The 15,987-nt window shown below is 48.5% G+C and overlaps 1 protein-coding gene across 1 annotated transcript in view; it reads left to right on the forward strand.

Annotated features, from left to right (window-relative positions):
* The window catches only part of ACTR5 (actin related protein 5), a 138,065-nt gene that overhangs the window by 34,332 nt on the left and 87,746 nt on the right, over positions 1-15,987 (forward strand). Inside the window, exon 5 of the mRNA XM_086932264.1 lies at positions 14,788-14,964. Within this exon, the coding sequence (XP_086788390.1) occupies positions 14,788-14,964 (177 nt within the window). The remainder of the gene's footprint in view (positions 1-14,787; positions 14,965-15,987) is intronic.

Raw genomic sequence — 15,987 nt, forward strand, 5'->3', positions numbered from 1 at the left:
ACCAATGCTTCCATTTCAACAGTTACTATTGATCTTTTGTACTCGGGGTTCCATGTCAGGAGAAAAAAGAGATATAAAAAGTGGACACCCTTGTCTTGTAGTCGTGCGCAAGGCTTACAGAAGTTAGCTAAAATGTAAGTTTTGATAGTAAGGCCCAAACCAGATTTACTCAATGTTTTTCTTAAAATCATTCTAGTTGGCCCAAAAAAATGCCTTCTCCTTGTCAAGCAAGCGAAGGAGCATTTGTGTCTTTAAATTGGTTACAATGTCTGCTAAGTTTAAAGCCAAACAGACATTATCGATGGCCTTACTATGCCTGATAAACCGAGGATCTGCCTACATCAACCATCGACTGAAATTCCACCAACCTGCTAGACACCTGCTCTCCTCTTCACTCTCCCTCGTACACACCCACAGCATCCGACGCAGCAGTAGCTGCTCCTTCTCCTACATCGCTGCCAAGACCTGGAAGGACCTTCCACTTTAGCTCCGTACAGCCTCCTTGCTGGTGGTCTTCAGGAAGAGACTCAATACTTTGCTATTTGACGGAAACACAGCACCTAGGTACCCCTTGGGGTGATGGTGTTGCGCTTTACAAATGCTGTTTGATTGCGAATGCGGAATATGTATTAAGGTAGGCCAAACATCCTCCTGTCTTTTAAGAAGGACCTTTGCTTACATTTGTCTTAAAAAAGGCAATGGGATGATTGATATGAGCCATAGCTAGCAGGGTCCTTCTTCGACTTTAGTATGAGAATCTTTATATATTTTTATATATCTATATCATATATATATAATATATATATATATATATATATATATATATATATATAAAGTTTACTCATGTTTTTTCATCAGTTAGTATATTCTATGTTCCAAATCAAGTGCTTTTTTTTTTTTGCCTTATTTAGTTGGGGGGGGGGAGGGTTGGGGGGGGGGGGGGAGTGGCAGTGTGTAATATAAGTTCCCTCTTAAAAATGTCTTGGATCCATCCCAGATTGTGTCCCAAGTAACTTCTTGGTCTGTGTTTTCGTGAAAGTAGTGTTCAATAGCCTCTCTGATTAATAGGCAAAGTACTGAATCAAAAAAGGGTATGTGATAGAGACTACTAGATGCAGATTTCTTAACGTAGAATTATCCCTAGGCGTGAGACTGGATCCGGAAAAGTTTTCTGCCACAGCATCCCTGCGTGCTAGGGCGATGGCACCACGTGACTCCGCCCTGACGTCGTCCTCGTCTGTGACTTCAGCGAGAATACATAAGTCCAACCCGGCACGCCTACGTCAGTTTTTTTTTTCTTGTCCGCCTGCAACGTGGATCCGGATTGTGTCCTGGCCTGTTTTCAGGCCTTCTCTTCTTTTTCACGCTTTGGCGTTAGTGAAACAGTGTGCGAATGCCTTCTGGCTTCAAGACGTGTACCTCCTGTGCACGTCCCATGTAGGCGACGGACCATCATCCAATTTTCATGTAGTGCCTAGGGGAGCACCACAACTGGGAGGAGTGCGACGCCTGCCAGCACCTTAAGATAAATCACGGCGGGAGCGCCAGATGAAGTTGCTGTCAGTGCGCTTGTTCAGGTCTGGGTCATCTCAGCGTCCATCCCCTACCTCGGAAGCAAGGAGCCACCGGTTTCGTCTGCGACATCATCTCTCGCCACGGCTCACCGGCTGGTAGGTCCTTCAGTTTGTCTCCGAGGCCCTGTCCTTTTTCCGCGGTGGGCGCCAACACCCCTCAGGAAATGTGCCCCTGCTTGTTGCCACCTTACCCGCAGTTTCCCGTCGCAGGGGCAACTAGGGCCAAAATGACAGCCTACGCTGCGGCTCTGCAGGTTTCTCTGGCCCTTCCTCCACCTCCTGAAACGTCGGTAGATCCCTTGCCTTACGCGGGTCGCCGGCGGCTCCGGCGCCGAATGTTTCGGCTTCAAGTCTTAGAGGGTGGTGTCGTCGAGGTGCGGTCCTTCGGGGCTCCCCTCTTCGACGCCTGGCGTCCCGCCCATGCCGCACATCCCGACGGGGCTCCCTGTGGCATCGCAGGAGATCGCTGCGGCTGCCTCGCCAGAGGTCGAGCCGGCACCATTTCGGCACCGGGAGCCTTCCTCCCTTGCTCCGGTGGAGGCCGGGACCTGGGGCGCTTTCCCGAGTCCCTCTCGGTCCTCGACGCAGGTGGCTGCTCCGTCTGAGGCCGAGTCGGCGCCGCTCCTTTGCCGTTTTGGCGTTGACCCCGCTCCATTCTCCTGGAGAGCACGTGGTGGCAAAAGTCGAGCCGGCGTCACAAGTGCCCACTCCGGCGCCGAGTAACGTCGATCAGGCGCCGGTGCAGACTCCACGGAGCCGCCCCGGAGTCAGGTTCTTGATTCATCTCCTGAGGTCCCTTCTTCTCCAGAGGTCTGTCATCTGCTGCTGTGTTCCTCCCCGGAGACAAGGCGCCGTATCTTCCAGGAAAGGCTCATCGCCGTTCCCACTTCCTAAATCCTCGAACCCTTCTTTCTGTGGCTCGCGGCTGGCTTTTCCACCGGCCTCTCCACCTTCCCCTGAGGCCCCTTGTGTTCCCCATTCATCTTTGGATCCTCCACTATTCCGGGGCTGACTGACCCCCCTGGACTTGGGGATGAACGGCTCAGTCTGCAATCGTCACCCACGGAGGAATTGCTTTCTCCTCCGCTGCGCCCTACTGAGGCCGGTGTTGCCTTTGTATGGGCTATTTCCACAGCCGCTGGTATTCTGCGGATGGGTGAACCTGTCACTCCGTTTCCCACAGACAACCTTTTGGAAGTTCTCCACCAGGGCTCTGGTGTACGGGAGTTGTTCCTTCCTTTTGAAGCGTCACTCCACAATTCTCTTATGGGGACATCCTGCCACGGACGATCCAGTGCCTCAGGCACTCATGAATCGTCATCGTCCCGCTCCGCATGACCCTGTCTGTCTTTCCTTCCACCCTTCTACTCAAGGCTCTCTTCTGCGGAATGCCTTTCTGTGTTTGCCTCTGGTGTTGTTTCCTCCATCTCTGGAGGCTCGGTGGTTGGATTCATGGGGGCGTAATGTCTTTGCTTCTTCCAGCGCTGTCATGCGGGTGTTTAACACTTTGTGCATATTGACCAGGGCTACTTCCAGCCTGTTGTCCCTTCTTTCTCATGTCTCCCATGAGGGTGCTCGTGCTGATCTGCGGGGCCATGTGTTGGATGGTAGGAAGTTGGCCGCGTTTATTCTTCATGCAGCCTTGGATGTTGCCAATGCTCTCGGCCATACTATGGCCACCTCTGTGGCTCTCCGTCACCATGCTTGGCTATGTGATGCTGTTTTTCCCAAAAATATTAGAGAGCGTCTGGTTGATCTGCCCTTTGACGGGGTCCTTCTGTTTAATACTCATGAAGACTCCGCCATTCAGCATCTTCTTGCGGGCCTCGGTCCTCCTCCTCCTCCTCCTCCGCCTCCGCCTCCGCCTCCTCCTCAGTAGGTTGGTTTGTTGATCCTCCGGGTCTTGGTGAGAGGTGTTATCCCACTTGCTCCTGGAATCCGGGGTTGGAGGGACCGTTACACTTTCTGTGTGGGTTGCTGTGCCCTTGGGGTCCCTTGGTTGGCCCCCTTTTTCAGTTGGCTGCTGGTTCAGCCTCCCCCACCCCTTTTTGGCAAGAATATACTTTTTGGCTGCTTACTAAGCCTTCTGTGGTTTCTGCCGCGGGTTTATAGTTTTGTTCTCTGATGCGGGATTTCTTCCCTAAGAGTGGTTCCCATAATTTTCTTGGGACGTGTCATACCCCATTTGTGGTACTTATAGCTATTGCATAGCTATGTCCTTCGCTGGGAGGGTGTGGACTCTCCTTCGTGGGTTCTTGCCTTTCCTGGTGTGGTTCTTGATCATTACCTGGGCGTAGCTGGCGCTGCTTCAGTTCTGTCTTTCTAGGTATAGACTGACTGGCTTGGTATGCCATCTTCGGCGTTCTGCTGCGGTGTTTCCCCCTCCTGTCCACCGTTTCGGCCTGGTCCTCGGTTTAGTGTTCCAGGGGGAATAATTTCCTGTGTTGACGGATGGGTCCATCCGACTTGTTCCTCCTCTTATCTTCCGGCTGGTCCCACTTTTCTTTTTCTTTTTTAGTGGGTGGGTTTCTGTCTGAAACAGTCCCCTTCTTGGGGTTCTTCGAGATTTCACTGGCCCTTGCCCTTGTTTGGAGCTTGATGTGGTCTGGCCCTCAGCTCGGGCGCTTGCCTACGGTCAGCTGCGCCGCTTGCTCTGCTGGTCTTCGACCGGGGACCTTGACGTGGGTCCTTGTGCTTCTACCTTTGTTTTCGCTGGGGCTTTTCAAGACTACGCCTTTCTTCCCACGTCTGCTTTGTTGCCTGATGTGTCATTCCTGCCTTGCTCATTAACTTCAGGCTGTGTCAGTTTCAGCTGTCCCTTTCACTGCGTGTGTGTTCCAGTGGAGGGCTTTGCCTCCGTTCTGCCTCTTCTCCTTAGAGTCTTGGGGTGATTCTTCTTCGGCATTCCTCTGCCGTTGTCTATTCCTCTGGGCTTCTGGCGGGAGTTCCTGGTACCATGACAGGGCTTGGGGTGTACTGTTCTTCCTTCGTCTTGTCTTGCTTCTTTGCTTGGTGGGTGTTGGGCCGCCCCTCTCATCTCCTCTCCTTAACACATCCCCTGTGGGGCTCTGTGTTCTTTTGAGCTGGTGAGGTCCTCTTCTGCCTGGAGGGGGACTGTGCTTCTCCCTGTCCTTATAACTCAACCCCTGTGGGGCCCTGTATTCTACCGGGCTGAGGGGGCCCTCTCTCAGACCCTCCTCCCCTTTGGGTATGGCTAGGGTATCTATTCTACGTTAAGAAATCGGTGGCTATTAGTCTATCTGATGTACAATTACTTACATTCGGTAACAATGTATCTGGTAGAGCCGATTCTAGCCGCAGATTCCTTCACGACCCGCCCTTCCTCCCCGTTTTTGTGAGGGCCCTTCTTGGTCATTCTGCACTCACCTGCCTCAGGGCGGCTGTCCTCTGCGAGTGCCCTTTTCTTACTCCCTTCCTAGAGGGATGCTTGCCTTGTTGTTGCTCCATTCCTTCCTTTCTGGTGATTGAGTGGTGAATTCGTGCTTGCTTCTGCTCCCCTGCACCTTGGTCTCCAATGTGGGGTTCGCTCGTGCTCTGCTTCCTTGTGTGGCTTGCACTTCTGACTTTCGCAGTCCTTGGGGTTGAGGCCCCTTTACTGTATCCCGACCCTCAGTTCTTTTTAGGAGATTCTTCATGCTGGTGTTGTCTAGGGCTAAATTGTCGTTCTGGCCCTGGAACCCTACTTTTTTCTGGGCGGTGGTTGCAGACTTCTTCATCTGTTGCGCATTCTCCATATGCTTCCTGCCCTCGAGGAGGCTGTTGTATTCGTCTGCAGGCTTGCTTTTAGTAGCTGCGCTCTGTTATTTCATTCCGTGACTTGTTGCTGTAGTACCTGGCACTATTCTGGATGTTGCTGTTCCTCACCATGCGTTTCTATTTAGCTGGGTTTTCGCACACTGTTCCAGTATTCTCACGGTTTTGTTTATGATGGCTCCGCCTTGTGCGCGGGAAAAGTTCTCAGAAGAAAACGGACGTAGGTGCGCCGGGGTGGGACTTATGTATCTTCGCTGACGTCATGGACATTGACGACGTCAGGGCGGAGTCACGTGGTGCCGTCCTCCCGGCGCGCAGGGATGCTGTGGCAGAAAAGTTTTCCGGATCCAGTCTCACGCCTGGGGATAATTCTACGTTAAGGAATCTGCGGCTAGAATCGTCTCTGCAAGATACATTGTTACCGAAGTTTTGTACATTCTCTAATGTGTGATGAACATTTACTTAGTGAATGCTGAGTTAGTAAAGATCACCAATTCTGAGGCATGATGCCAAAGGATCTGGGTACCTATCTTATTTGATTTGAAAGGTTGTATTGGTATGTTCTAAATTGAATAAGTAATGAGGTCTGGAGGAAGATCTGTGGGCATTTAAATAAAATGTTACAGTCCTATCTTATGAGTGGGAATGGTGCCATATGTCGACCTAGTCTAGATTTTGTAAACCCTGAACCAAAAAGGTTGGGGAATTAGCTTGTCTGTCAATGGTACTGAATGATCGAAAACTGGGTTCTGTGTGACGGTGAGGTCTCCACCCATGAGCACCTGCTTCTCTGCGAAGTTGAAAGCGAGGGAGTAGGTCTGAGTAAAAAGCCTCCTTGTTTTCATTTGGGCCATAAATACAAAGCCAAAAGTTAAATTTTTGCTTTCTAGTTTGCCTTCAGGAACTAAACCTAGTTCATTTGGGACAGTACAGCCCTGAATGGAAAATGTAATTCCTCTTCTAAACACAGGGGAGCCTGCCAGAGGACCCCATGAAACCTTCCAAATCCTGGTGTTGTCTGTCTAGTTTTAGCCATCCTGCCATCACCAGACATGGTTCTGGACCCAGAAACAATGGCTGTCCTGGGCGGAGGTGGACACATCTTCTCCCCTGCAGGATCTGCCTCTGCAGAAAAAGGAACTTTAAAGGACATGTCTCATTTAAACCCTGCCCCTTCCTCTGCTGTTAGAAGCTGGTGGTGTCCCCCCAATCCTGCTCCAATTTTGGCGGGAGGACTAGTGGGAAAATTAGGTAATCTCCCCTCAGGTGGGGCAGACGAGGTAGACCCCACTTTTCACTGTCTGCCATCTTGAGGATGGGGCTAGTAGACAATTAGCAGTCAGGGTATACCCACCCCCCACATGGGGTGAGCATAAAGATGTAGACACCCTACAGGTAGACAGCCCATTGACTACCACCTGGCCTCCCCTAGTAACACCCCTAAATTAGGTGGCTCCCCGAGAACCTGACTTCAGATTCAACGGACACAAGAAGATGACAGAAGAAGACAGCGGGGTTTCAAGAACTGAGACCAGACGCAGAAGAATAGCACAAAGTCTGATGCTGCCAAGGACTTAACAATTGCAATCTGCTGTCTCTCCTGAAACCTCCCCTCCCCCCCCCCCCCCCCCCCCCCCCAGCCTTCTGAAAATTGCCAAGAACCTTCCTTTGGGCTACAGGCTCTAGTCCGCTGGTAAAAAAAAACACTGTGGTCGAGGACGAGCACACTCCGTGTCGATGCTACCCACCACTGAAAATAAACCTTGCAGCTTCCCAGGCCTGTTGGGCTGGACTGTTCCCATGAGGCACAGGGTCAGACTGATTTGCATATAGCAATGTCTGAACTGGGGTGGCAGAGTGGGCTAAAGAACGGTGATGGATCAAACCCAGATCTTTTGACTGGGTGTGAGTGTTTCATTGATTCAGATGCTCCGTCCATCACCACCCCCTTTTGTACCGCTGTTGGATCCCCAGTCTGGTGGAATCACCCCTTCACGCATCCATCAACTGGAAGGATCCTCTCAGCACAGCGACCAACTCTGGAACCAGCCCCGCTCCTGGGTGCTAGGACCTTCTTGCCAGTGGCGACGACTGCTTACAGCGGCATCGTTGGCACACCCGCCTACTCCGGGGTAGTCTGCTTTGCATCACACCTGTGGCTTGACTGCTGCATGTGATCCCTGAAACCGACCCCTGATACCTCCGACCCAGGTCCAGCCCGACTGCCTGAAGTACCAGAGTCCTTGGCCCCCAAAGACCATGAACCTTCTTTCCAAGATCGCCTCTGACCTTCCAAGGTACTGTGGTAATTTGAAACTCCGTGGTGGAGTCCTCCTTTCAGTAACCACAACGGTAATTTAGTTGGCGAACCTCCACTACCAAGACTCTACACCCCCCTCCAGTAACTGCAAAAGCGACTGCTGGGTTGACGGTGTTCCAAATCCATTGGCTTAAAGTGACCTGCTGTCGGCGACTGCTACAGTAATCGGGTTGCCAGCGGAATTAACGCCATTTCAACTGTACCCTTCCATTGCACTCCCCGTTGAGTGCGATGGTAACTATCTGACGATATTGAGTGCAGAGATACTGAAAGTACTGCATACTTTGAACTGCACTGCATTTATTTGGATCTTCACCAGTATACAAAGTATTTATCCAAGTGTAGAAACTGTACTAAGTATATTTCCGCTTTGAAGTCTTACTTCTCAAAACCTATTTAAAGAAACAATCCTTGTTGTTTTTATATAAAATTGGCCTCTGATTTTCTTTTTATGTGTGTCTCATTTATTGACTCTAAGTACAACAAATGCTTTACACTGTCCTCTGAGAAGCCCAAATGCTCGCCTTCACTACTACAAAAAGAGAGTTAGTATTATCTTCTTACTGCCTCTGCACACTCTACATAGTGTAGTTTGTTTTAGTACACTGTACAGAGTGGCGGTATCTTATACCACTTTGCAGGTGTTCTGCGCTTCAGAGTGGTATTCAAACATTGGTATTCAAATTCATTACTGTAAAGAATGTTATCATATGCCTTGATAGTAATTATGCCTACAATAAATGAATAATAAGTTGTGGTGGAAACACTTTCCCTGAATCAACATTGAGTTTGAATTTATGCCATTTCCGATAGTGATCAAATGGCCCATTTTGTATCTACTGTACCATTGAATCAGTAAACAGAACCTGGGTATAAGTGAACTGGGCAACAAAATGATACATTTGCCCACATCATGGAGAACAATAAAGTAGGTAGGAAGTAGGACTGGGTGTCAAGCAGCAATTTAGGAGAGGGGCAGCTACCTGTAAGTAAAACTAGAGCAGGACTGTGCACAATATGCAAGAATCACAGGCCCCATATTATATGCCACCTTTAAAATGTAAAAATCATGGTTTAATGTTAACTTAGGAAAGGGCCATTTTTAGGTTTCGCCTGGCGTCCGCTGAACAGCAGCGTTCGCGCATGCGAAAACGTTTGTGAAGAGTATGGTGCCTTTGTCACGCCTCTCACTTCCATTGGCTAGCTCCATAAATGGAGGCTAGCCATTGGAAGTGAGATCTGTCTGTCATGGTTCGAGGCGATTCGTGGGCGTTCCGGCAATGTTTTTCTCATCCCGCCCCTTTGCGATCGTCATGCGGCGGTGGGCGGTTGTTTATTTATTTATTTTTTTTCAAGCTTTGTTTTCGCCATTTTTAAAGTGTCGTTTTCAGGGGTGGGTTGCGCGATGTCCTGCTCTCCGTTCCCGCCTTCCCTCCCGCTGTTCGTGTGCCCGTTCCCGCCCCCCCTCCCGCTGTCCGTTCCCGCCCCCCCTCCCGCTGTCCGTGCTCAGTGTGACTGCTATTGTCGGCGGTTACTTCCCTGGCTGTTCGTTTGTTTGGAGATTGCATTAGTGCTGTACTCTTAATTCCATCTCGGGGACAGCATAGGTCTATGTTCGTTTATTTACGTTCTTTTTTCGGAATCTGTGTTTCCGAGGTTATTAGCCTTTCCTGTACTCTTCCCCCGCCCTTGTGCTCCGCCCGGTGGCCGGGTTTTGCTCCGCCGTCCGGCCGGGCACAGCCAGCCCCTCTTCCCCCGCCCTTGTTCCAACCTTCAGTGACTTATCCATTCCTGCACTAGGAGAAGGAAAGACGAGAAATAAGAGGACACACTTCACTCTAATTTGGAACCCGAACATTCCTTTCCTTCAGTCTGGCCTCTGCCCATCATTCTTCACAACATACAAGGGCTCAGGCTATTTCTGAAGGGGACAGAGGAACATTCAACGTGAAACCGACAGCGCTGCACATCACGCAGACAACATCACTGCTGCACTGTTGCACTGCACTGAGTCATTTTCACTGCAGTACTCTGGCAGTGTGATCCTAACAGCAGCACTGCACATTCACCCTCAGAACTCTACGGGGTAACACGGTGCAGCTCTACACAGAGCATGCATGCTCGTGGGTCCGATTCCGGCAGGATGCTATCGATTTTTGGAGCAAAAAAATGCTTTTCTTTAGGCTGTCTTCCGCCTGAACAGCATCTGTTTCAATAGAAGTGAAAGGGGTAAATCCATGCTCCCGATTGTGTTTATAGACTCTCCCACCTCCCTCCTCTAAAATGTTGGCCTGTATGCGCAGAGTGACTGTCACTGTAGCAATGCACATGGTGGCACTGACTCAGTGCAGCACTGCAGACTATGCCCTCACTGCATCACTCGACCGGGATCTCACTGCAGCATTAGAGAGACCTCACTGCAGCACTTTAGAGCCTGGCCCTCACTGCAGGGCTGCACAGCGTCCCTCGAGTGTACCAAGACACCCTCACAGCAGCACTGCACAGAGTGACAGTCATTGTTACTGCACTGGAGAGACCTCACTGCAGAACTGTAGAGCCTGACCCTCACTGCAGGGTTGAACAGCATCCCTCCAGTATACCAAGACACCCCCACAGCAGCACTGCACAGAGGGACCGCCATTATTACTGCACTGGAGAGACCTCCCTGTAGAGCGTGACCCTCACTGCAGGGCTGCACAGAACAGCCCTCCGTGCAGTACTACACAAAGAAGCGCTTAATGGAGAAATGCACAGAATAATCCTCATGACCACACTACAAACAGTACCCCCCTCAGCAGCACTGCACTAGAGGGCAACACTGCAAGGTGATAATCATTACATCACTGCCCAGACCGACTCTAATTACAGCACTGCACACTGTGGCCTCCGCTGCAGCACTGCACACTGTGTCCTCCTCTGCAGCACTGCACACTGTCTCCTCCACTGCACACTGTCTCCTCCTCTGCAGCACTGCAGACTGTCTCCTCATCTGCAGCACTGCACACTGTCTCCTCCTCTGCAGCACTGCACACTGTGGCCTCCTCTGCAGCACTGCACACTGTCTCCTCCTCTGCAGCACTGCACACTGTGGCCTCCTCTGCAGCATTGCACACTGTGGCCTCCTCTGCAGCACTGCACACTGTCTTCTCCTCTGCAGCACTGCACACTGTCTTCTCCTCTGCAGCACTGCACACTGTGGCCTCCTCTGCAGCACTGCACACTGTGGCCTCCTCTGCAGCACTGCATATTCACCCTCACTGCAGAAATGTGTGTGTGTGGCTGGCTCTGGGTGTGTGTGTGTGTGTGGCTGGCTCTGGGTGTGTTGTATGGCTCTGTGTGTGTGTGTGTGTGTGTGTGTGTGCTAGTAATTGCTGTCTGCTGAGCTCGTCCGTAGGGTACAATAGGTCTTACATTTGCGAGAGATTAAGCTAATGGCAATGTAAATGACAATGCCATTTATTTATTTGTTTTCAAAACCAACACATACATACAAATTTTGTCATTTACAATGCCAATAGCTCAAACTTTTCCAAAGGCAAAACCATTGCATTGTAAATGCTTGTTGTTAGATGTGACAACCAGGCATAGGTAACCATTCAAACCAAGCTAAAATATCTCTAAGGATTAGGTCAAGTTGCTTGAGATGATACGGACATTCCAAGTTTGATCTTCCTTAGAGGAGGCCTACCTGGTCTTTCTATACCCGGAGACAGCTTATCTTAGAGCATTGTGTTAACCAGGGGCCATTGCTTTATGCAGTAGGTGGGGCCTCCTCCACAGGAGTTGAAATGCTCAGGATTAGGGCAGCTCCGGCTTGGTAGAGACTAAATGTTGCTTACATTTATACCTGAACATATGCCTGAGGGGAAAGCCCCAACAATAGTTATTTTTAGGTCTCGGCCTAGCGATGGCTGCGCTTGCGCAGTCTCGCTGGCGAGATTTTATGTTTTTAGGTATGGGGGCTTGAACCCGCCCCTCTTCTCAATTGGCTGGCTTCCTAAACGGAGGCCAGTCATTGGAGGAGAGGGGCGTCACTCCGTTCAAGACCGGACTCGGGGGGGTGTTTTTGGTGTTGTTTCTCTCCCTGACGTCATCAGCAGAGAGCACGCCCCTCATCACGCTGCCTGCATGCCCAAGTCAGCTCTCTGATTGGTGTTCCTTATTAACCAATCAGAGGGCCGACTGGCGCGTGCAGGCAGCATGAGCAGACACATCGACTCCTCTCCCCCCACCCTCCCAGATGAGGCAGAGTGCAATAGATTTAATGTATGACACAACTGGCTCGGGACCTCGGGCTAACCACATTACATGAAACCCTACTTGGGTGGCAACTCCAACTCGGCTCTTTGACGGGGCTTTAAGCTCTAAAAATGTAACCTGCCCTGACTTTTTCCAGATCGAAAATGAAAACAGTACACATTGCAATACAATACTGTAGAAGCATTCCCGTTTAAAAGATGACTGTTTAATGTTTCCAAATCCAAGTATACAATTGCCGCTCATAGGTAGCCATGTATATTAGTATTTCTTCTCTTGATTTTTTTTCTTTTTTCTTTTTAAGTCTGACCGCCCCACCCTCCTCTTCTTTGGGAGCAATACAATGTTTTGTGGTTTGGTAAAACTGATTATAGAGCAGCTGTTCCTGTTCTAAGGTGGCCACCAGCTGCCTTAGGGCTCACGTTCATTTCCGCAAGCTGCGTCTGCTTCACTTCCGGTCGTTTGCCCTTCTGCCGTAGCTGTACATCATGTCCTCCGCGGTGACTCGCTTTGTGGCTCCTTTCCTTCAGGGAAGCAGAGTGGTCGTGCCTCAATGGGCTGGTATCTCCTCCAAGCCCGCCAAGGGCAACGTGTCTGGTATGGAAAGTATGCTTCGTCTGACCCCCGACCTTCTGTGCCGCCAGCGGCAGCGACCAGCCACACCGTTTGGTCTGGGCCTGCCACTTGAGGTTTACACCCAGTCCCCAAAAGTAATGGAGGCAGTCCCCAATTGGCTCCTCAATTTGAGTGGAGAGGCGCGCGCATCCCCTTATTGCAGCGGCTTATTTCTCGTTGCTTCTATAGTGGTTTCTGCACGTCAAACATTCTGCAGTCACATGTTTGTTCCATTGTATTGTATACTGTTGGCTTCGTAGGATCGCGTTTCGCAAGATAATTCAGTTCTATTGATTTTATTATTTTATGTACAGTAGTTAGCAGTTTCATAGCTGCCAAGGTTCTTAGGCCTAACAGATTGAGCTTTTGGAGACACTGGCTGGTAGGACATTGACTGACAAAGCCCCAGGAGTAAGACTTCAGTTTCAGCACCATTCCCTTGAAGAATCACTTATCCACTTGTGTGTGTGTGTGTTTGGGGGGGGGGCGGCTCTGTCTGTGTGAGCGTGTGGGGCTCTGTCTGTGTGTGTGTGGGGCTCTGTGTGTGGCTCTGTGTGTGTGTGTGTGTGTGTTTGTGTGTGTGTGTGTGGCTCTGTGTCCGCTAATACTCTCTACTACTCTCTAATGCTCACCTATTGCCATTGTAAATGACAATACCATTTATTTATGTTTTTAAAAAAACAAAAAAACTAAAAAATGCCATTTGCAATGCCAATAGCTTTAACTTTAACAAAGCCGAGACCATTGGATTGTAATGGTTGTTTAATTGTAGAGGTGAAAAATAATGTTTTTGAGATCTCATCTTCTCTTTGGTGTGTACTCTGAAATATCTTGAGAAATTGAGATCTTATCTCCTTCAAATGGTATATCCACGCTCAATCTCGCCGCCAAGGCGATCTCTTACTTCAGTTGATAAAAGTTTACCTTGGTTGGCACATCAGGGGGCATATTCCTTGGATGCAATGTAAAATGTTCTTCTCCTTTGAGGCTCCCAGGATGCTGTCGAACAATTTCTGTACATGGTTCTCCAGTTCTCCGGTGGCTATTTCTGCTTTGATCCCTTTAATAAAAAGCTTAAGTCTGAAACTATTTTCTTCATCATCTCTCATCTCTCTTATCATTTATTATCTATTGACCTTTTTTTCAGAATTAACACTCATTCAAGCAGTTCATCCTCTTCATGAGAACTTTCCGTGGAAGGTCATCAATTGGTCTACTCGTTTTTTTCTTCTGCAAATGGTGGTTGCAGACCGATAGTGGTTTGGAAACAACATGTCACAAGAATGATGGGTCCTTTCACAGTTCTTGATTAGGGACCTTTATATCCCATTAGTTGCTGGTGCTGGAATGTTGCATACGTTTTGTTTGTTCGTAGGAGGCGGACAGGTACTCTGCTCATCTTTTCCACAGTCACGTAGACAAACTTCTTTAATTGATGGAGTTGTAGGTGCCTTTTGCTTGTTAGCAGCCATGTTGCCTCCCAATTCAATTAGTGATAGTAGTTGTGGGGTATCAGTATAATGTGAGTAGAGAACAGTACTATAACATATCAAGTGCCTTTTCTCCTAAGTAACAAAAGACGACTCACCAGAATCTGTGTCTAGTTAGAGGGACCCGTATTGAAGTGTTCCTAAGTGATTTCAGTCTTTCAAGCTTGCGATGGATGAGGACTCGAAGGGAACAAGGCCAGATATCCTGCCAAAAAATCTGAAGCGACAGCCTCAGAAATTCCTTGTGTTGCTGTAATGATTAGGGGGCCAAGGATGCCAAACTCTCTATGGTAAGCTCAAGCTTGGTTTCGTGAGTTGTTATTTAGAAATTAATTTGCTTTGATAGCATGGCGTACTACATCAAATTCATGACTTTTAACCTTTTCACTAGCCAGTGCACTAGGCAAAGTTTCAGGAGAAGCTATGGTATATTAAATTTGCAACTCCAACTCAAGCTGCTAAACACATGAGATGAAGAGCTGTTCTCCTTTAACATTGCAAGGTCACAGCGGATATTCAGCTGTGGTTCTGGCACTTGCCATTTGTTTTTATTTTCTGTTTGAAGTACCAACAATGTTGTAACAGTCTACTTGAGGGGCAAACAAAAAAAGAATACATTGACATAAAATCCATACAAACTACTGTACTTAAACAAATGTACACTAGTGTCACAATTTACCAACAATGATTAGTTAAGAATTATTTTTACGAGGATTTGACTTGAGCGATGCATTAATGGCTGTTGTCTGTTGCGCAGGAGCTACTTGAAGATGGGCACATGGACCAGTTCCACAAAGGCCTGGTGGACCTTAACATGGACTCTGCCGAAGAGCTGCACTCGTACATCCAGAAGCTGAGCCAGGCTATTGAGCAGACCAAGCAGAAGATCTTGCAGGCTGAAGCCAGCGTGGAGGTGGTGGATAGCAAGCTCCAGGTGAGTCCCTGTCTCATAGCTGCCCTCTCATCTCACAATATATCCTCATAGTGCTAAAGGTGCTCCTTGTCTCAACACTCCCCAATTTCCTTTATCTCTTGCCCTCTCTGTCATTAACTTTAGGGTTTTTGTTGGCAAACCTTATCAGTTATTCTTCTTTCTAGAGCTCTACCTGTAGCTTGGTCTGTGTTATATTCAACACCTTAACTTTAAAAATGAATAGAGAACCAGATCCCATGACCTAATTTGATATGCTCTTGGTTTTTACTAGTGCAATTGCTGGAACAATGTCACCTGTGTCTTAATTGGTCCTACGGGCAGGTGACGTCTGAATATTTTATAGGACATTTTCCTGGGGAAAATTATTTGCGGTATGTGCCTTATTTTGACAATATCCTGCATAATATAACCCATCGACCGAGGGGCTGCAGTCCTTTTTGAGGGTAAGATCGCAGTGTGATGTGCACAGTAGATGATCGCCTTGTGAACATATTGCAATTACTAGTACACTTGAGGTCATATAAAGACCTTTCTACCTTAAATTCATTTTACTATGATAATGCGATTTGTTGTTCGATCTCTCTACCTAAAGATCTCATTTATGAAGGCAGTCGGAAGAATGATAGCCGAAACTGATTAAAACGTGGACACAGAGTATACTTTGGCAACTTCTGGTTTCTTTGTGTGTTTTATTTTTAGGTATTCTTTTTACTTACCTGAAAATTAAAGTCATTTTTCATCTTCTAGGAAATAACACTTACTAGAAGTTGAGTGTGCGTGTCAACTGCTGTGTCAATGATTATAATAATCCTTGACACATACAGGAGTAAACCTCAACAGTTAGACAGGGCTCATTTTAAGTCCAGCTTCATTGGTGGACTGGGAACGGCAGTGGTAAACAATAGCCCCCACTTGAATAATTTTCAGTAACACTCTGGATCAGAAAGAAAACCCATCACAACCTTGTAGATATGGGTTTTAAAATTCCAGCAATCAAACGGATTTTGATTACAAAGCCCAGGA

The sequence above is a fragment of the Lissotriton vulgaris genome, chromosome 7 (genome assembly GCF_964263255.1).
Source record: "Lissotriton vulgaris chromosome 7, aLisVul1.2, whole genome shotgun sequence".
NCBI classification, from domain to species: Eukaryota; Metazoa; Chordata; class Amphibia; order Caudata; family Salamandridae; genus Lissotriton; species Lissotriton vulgaris.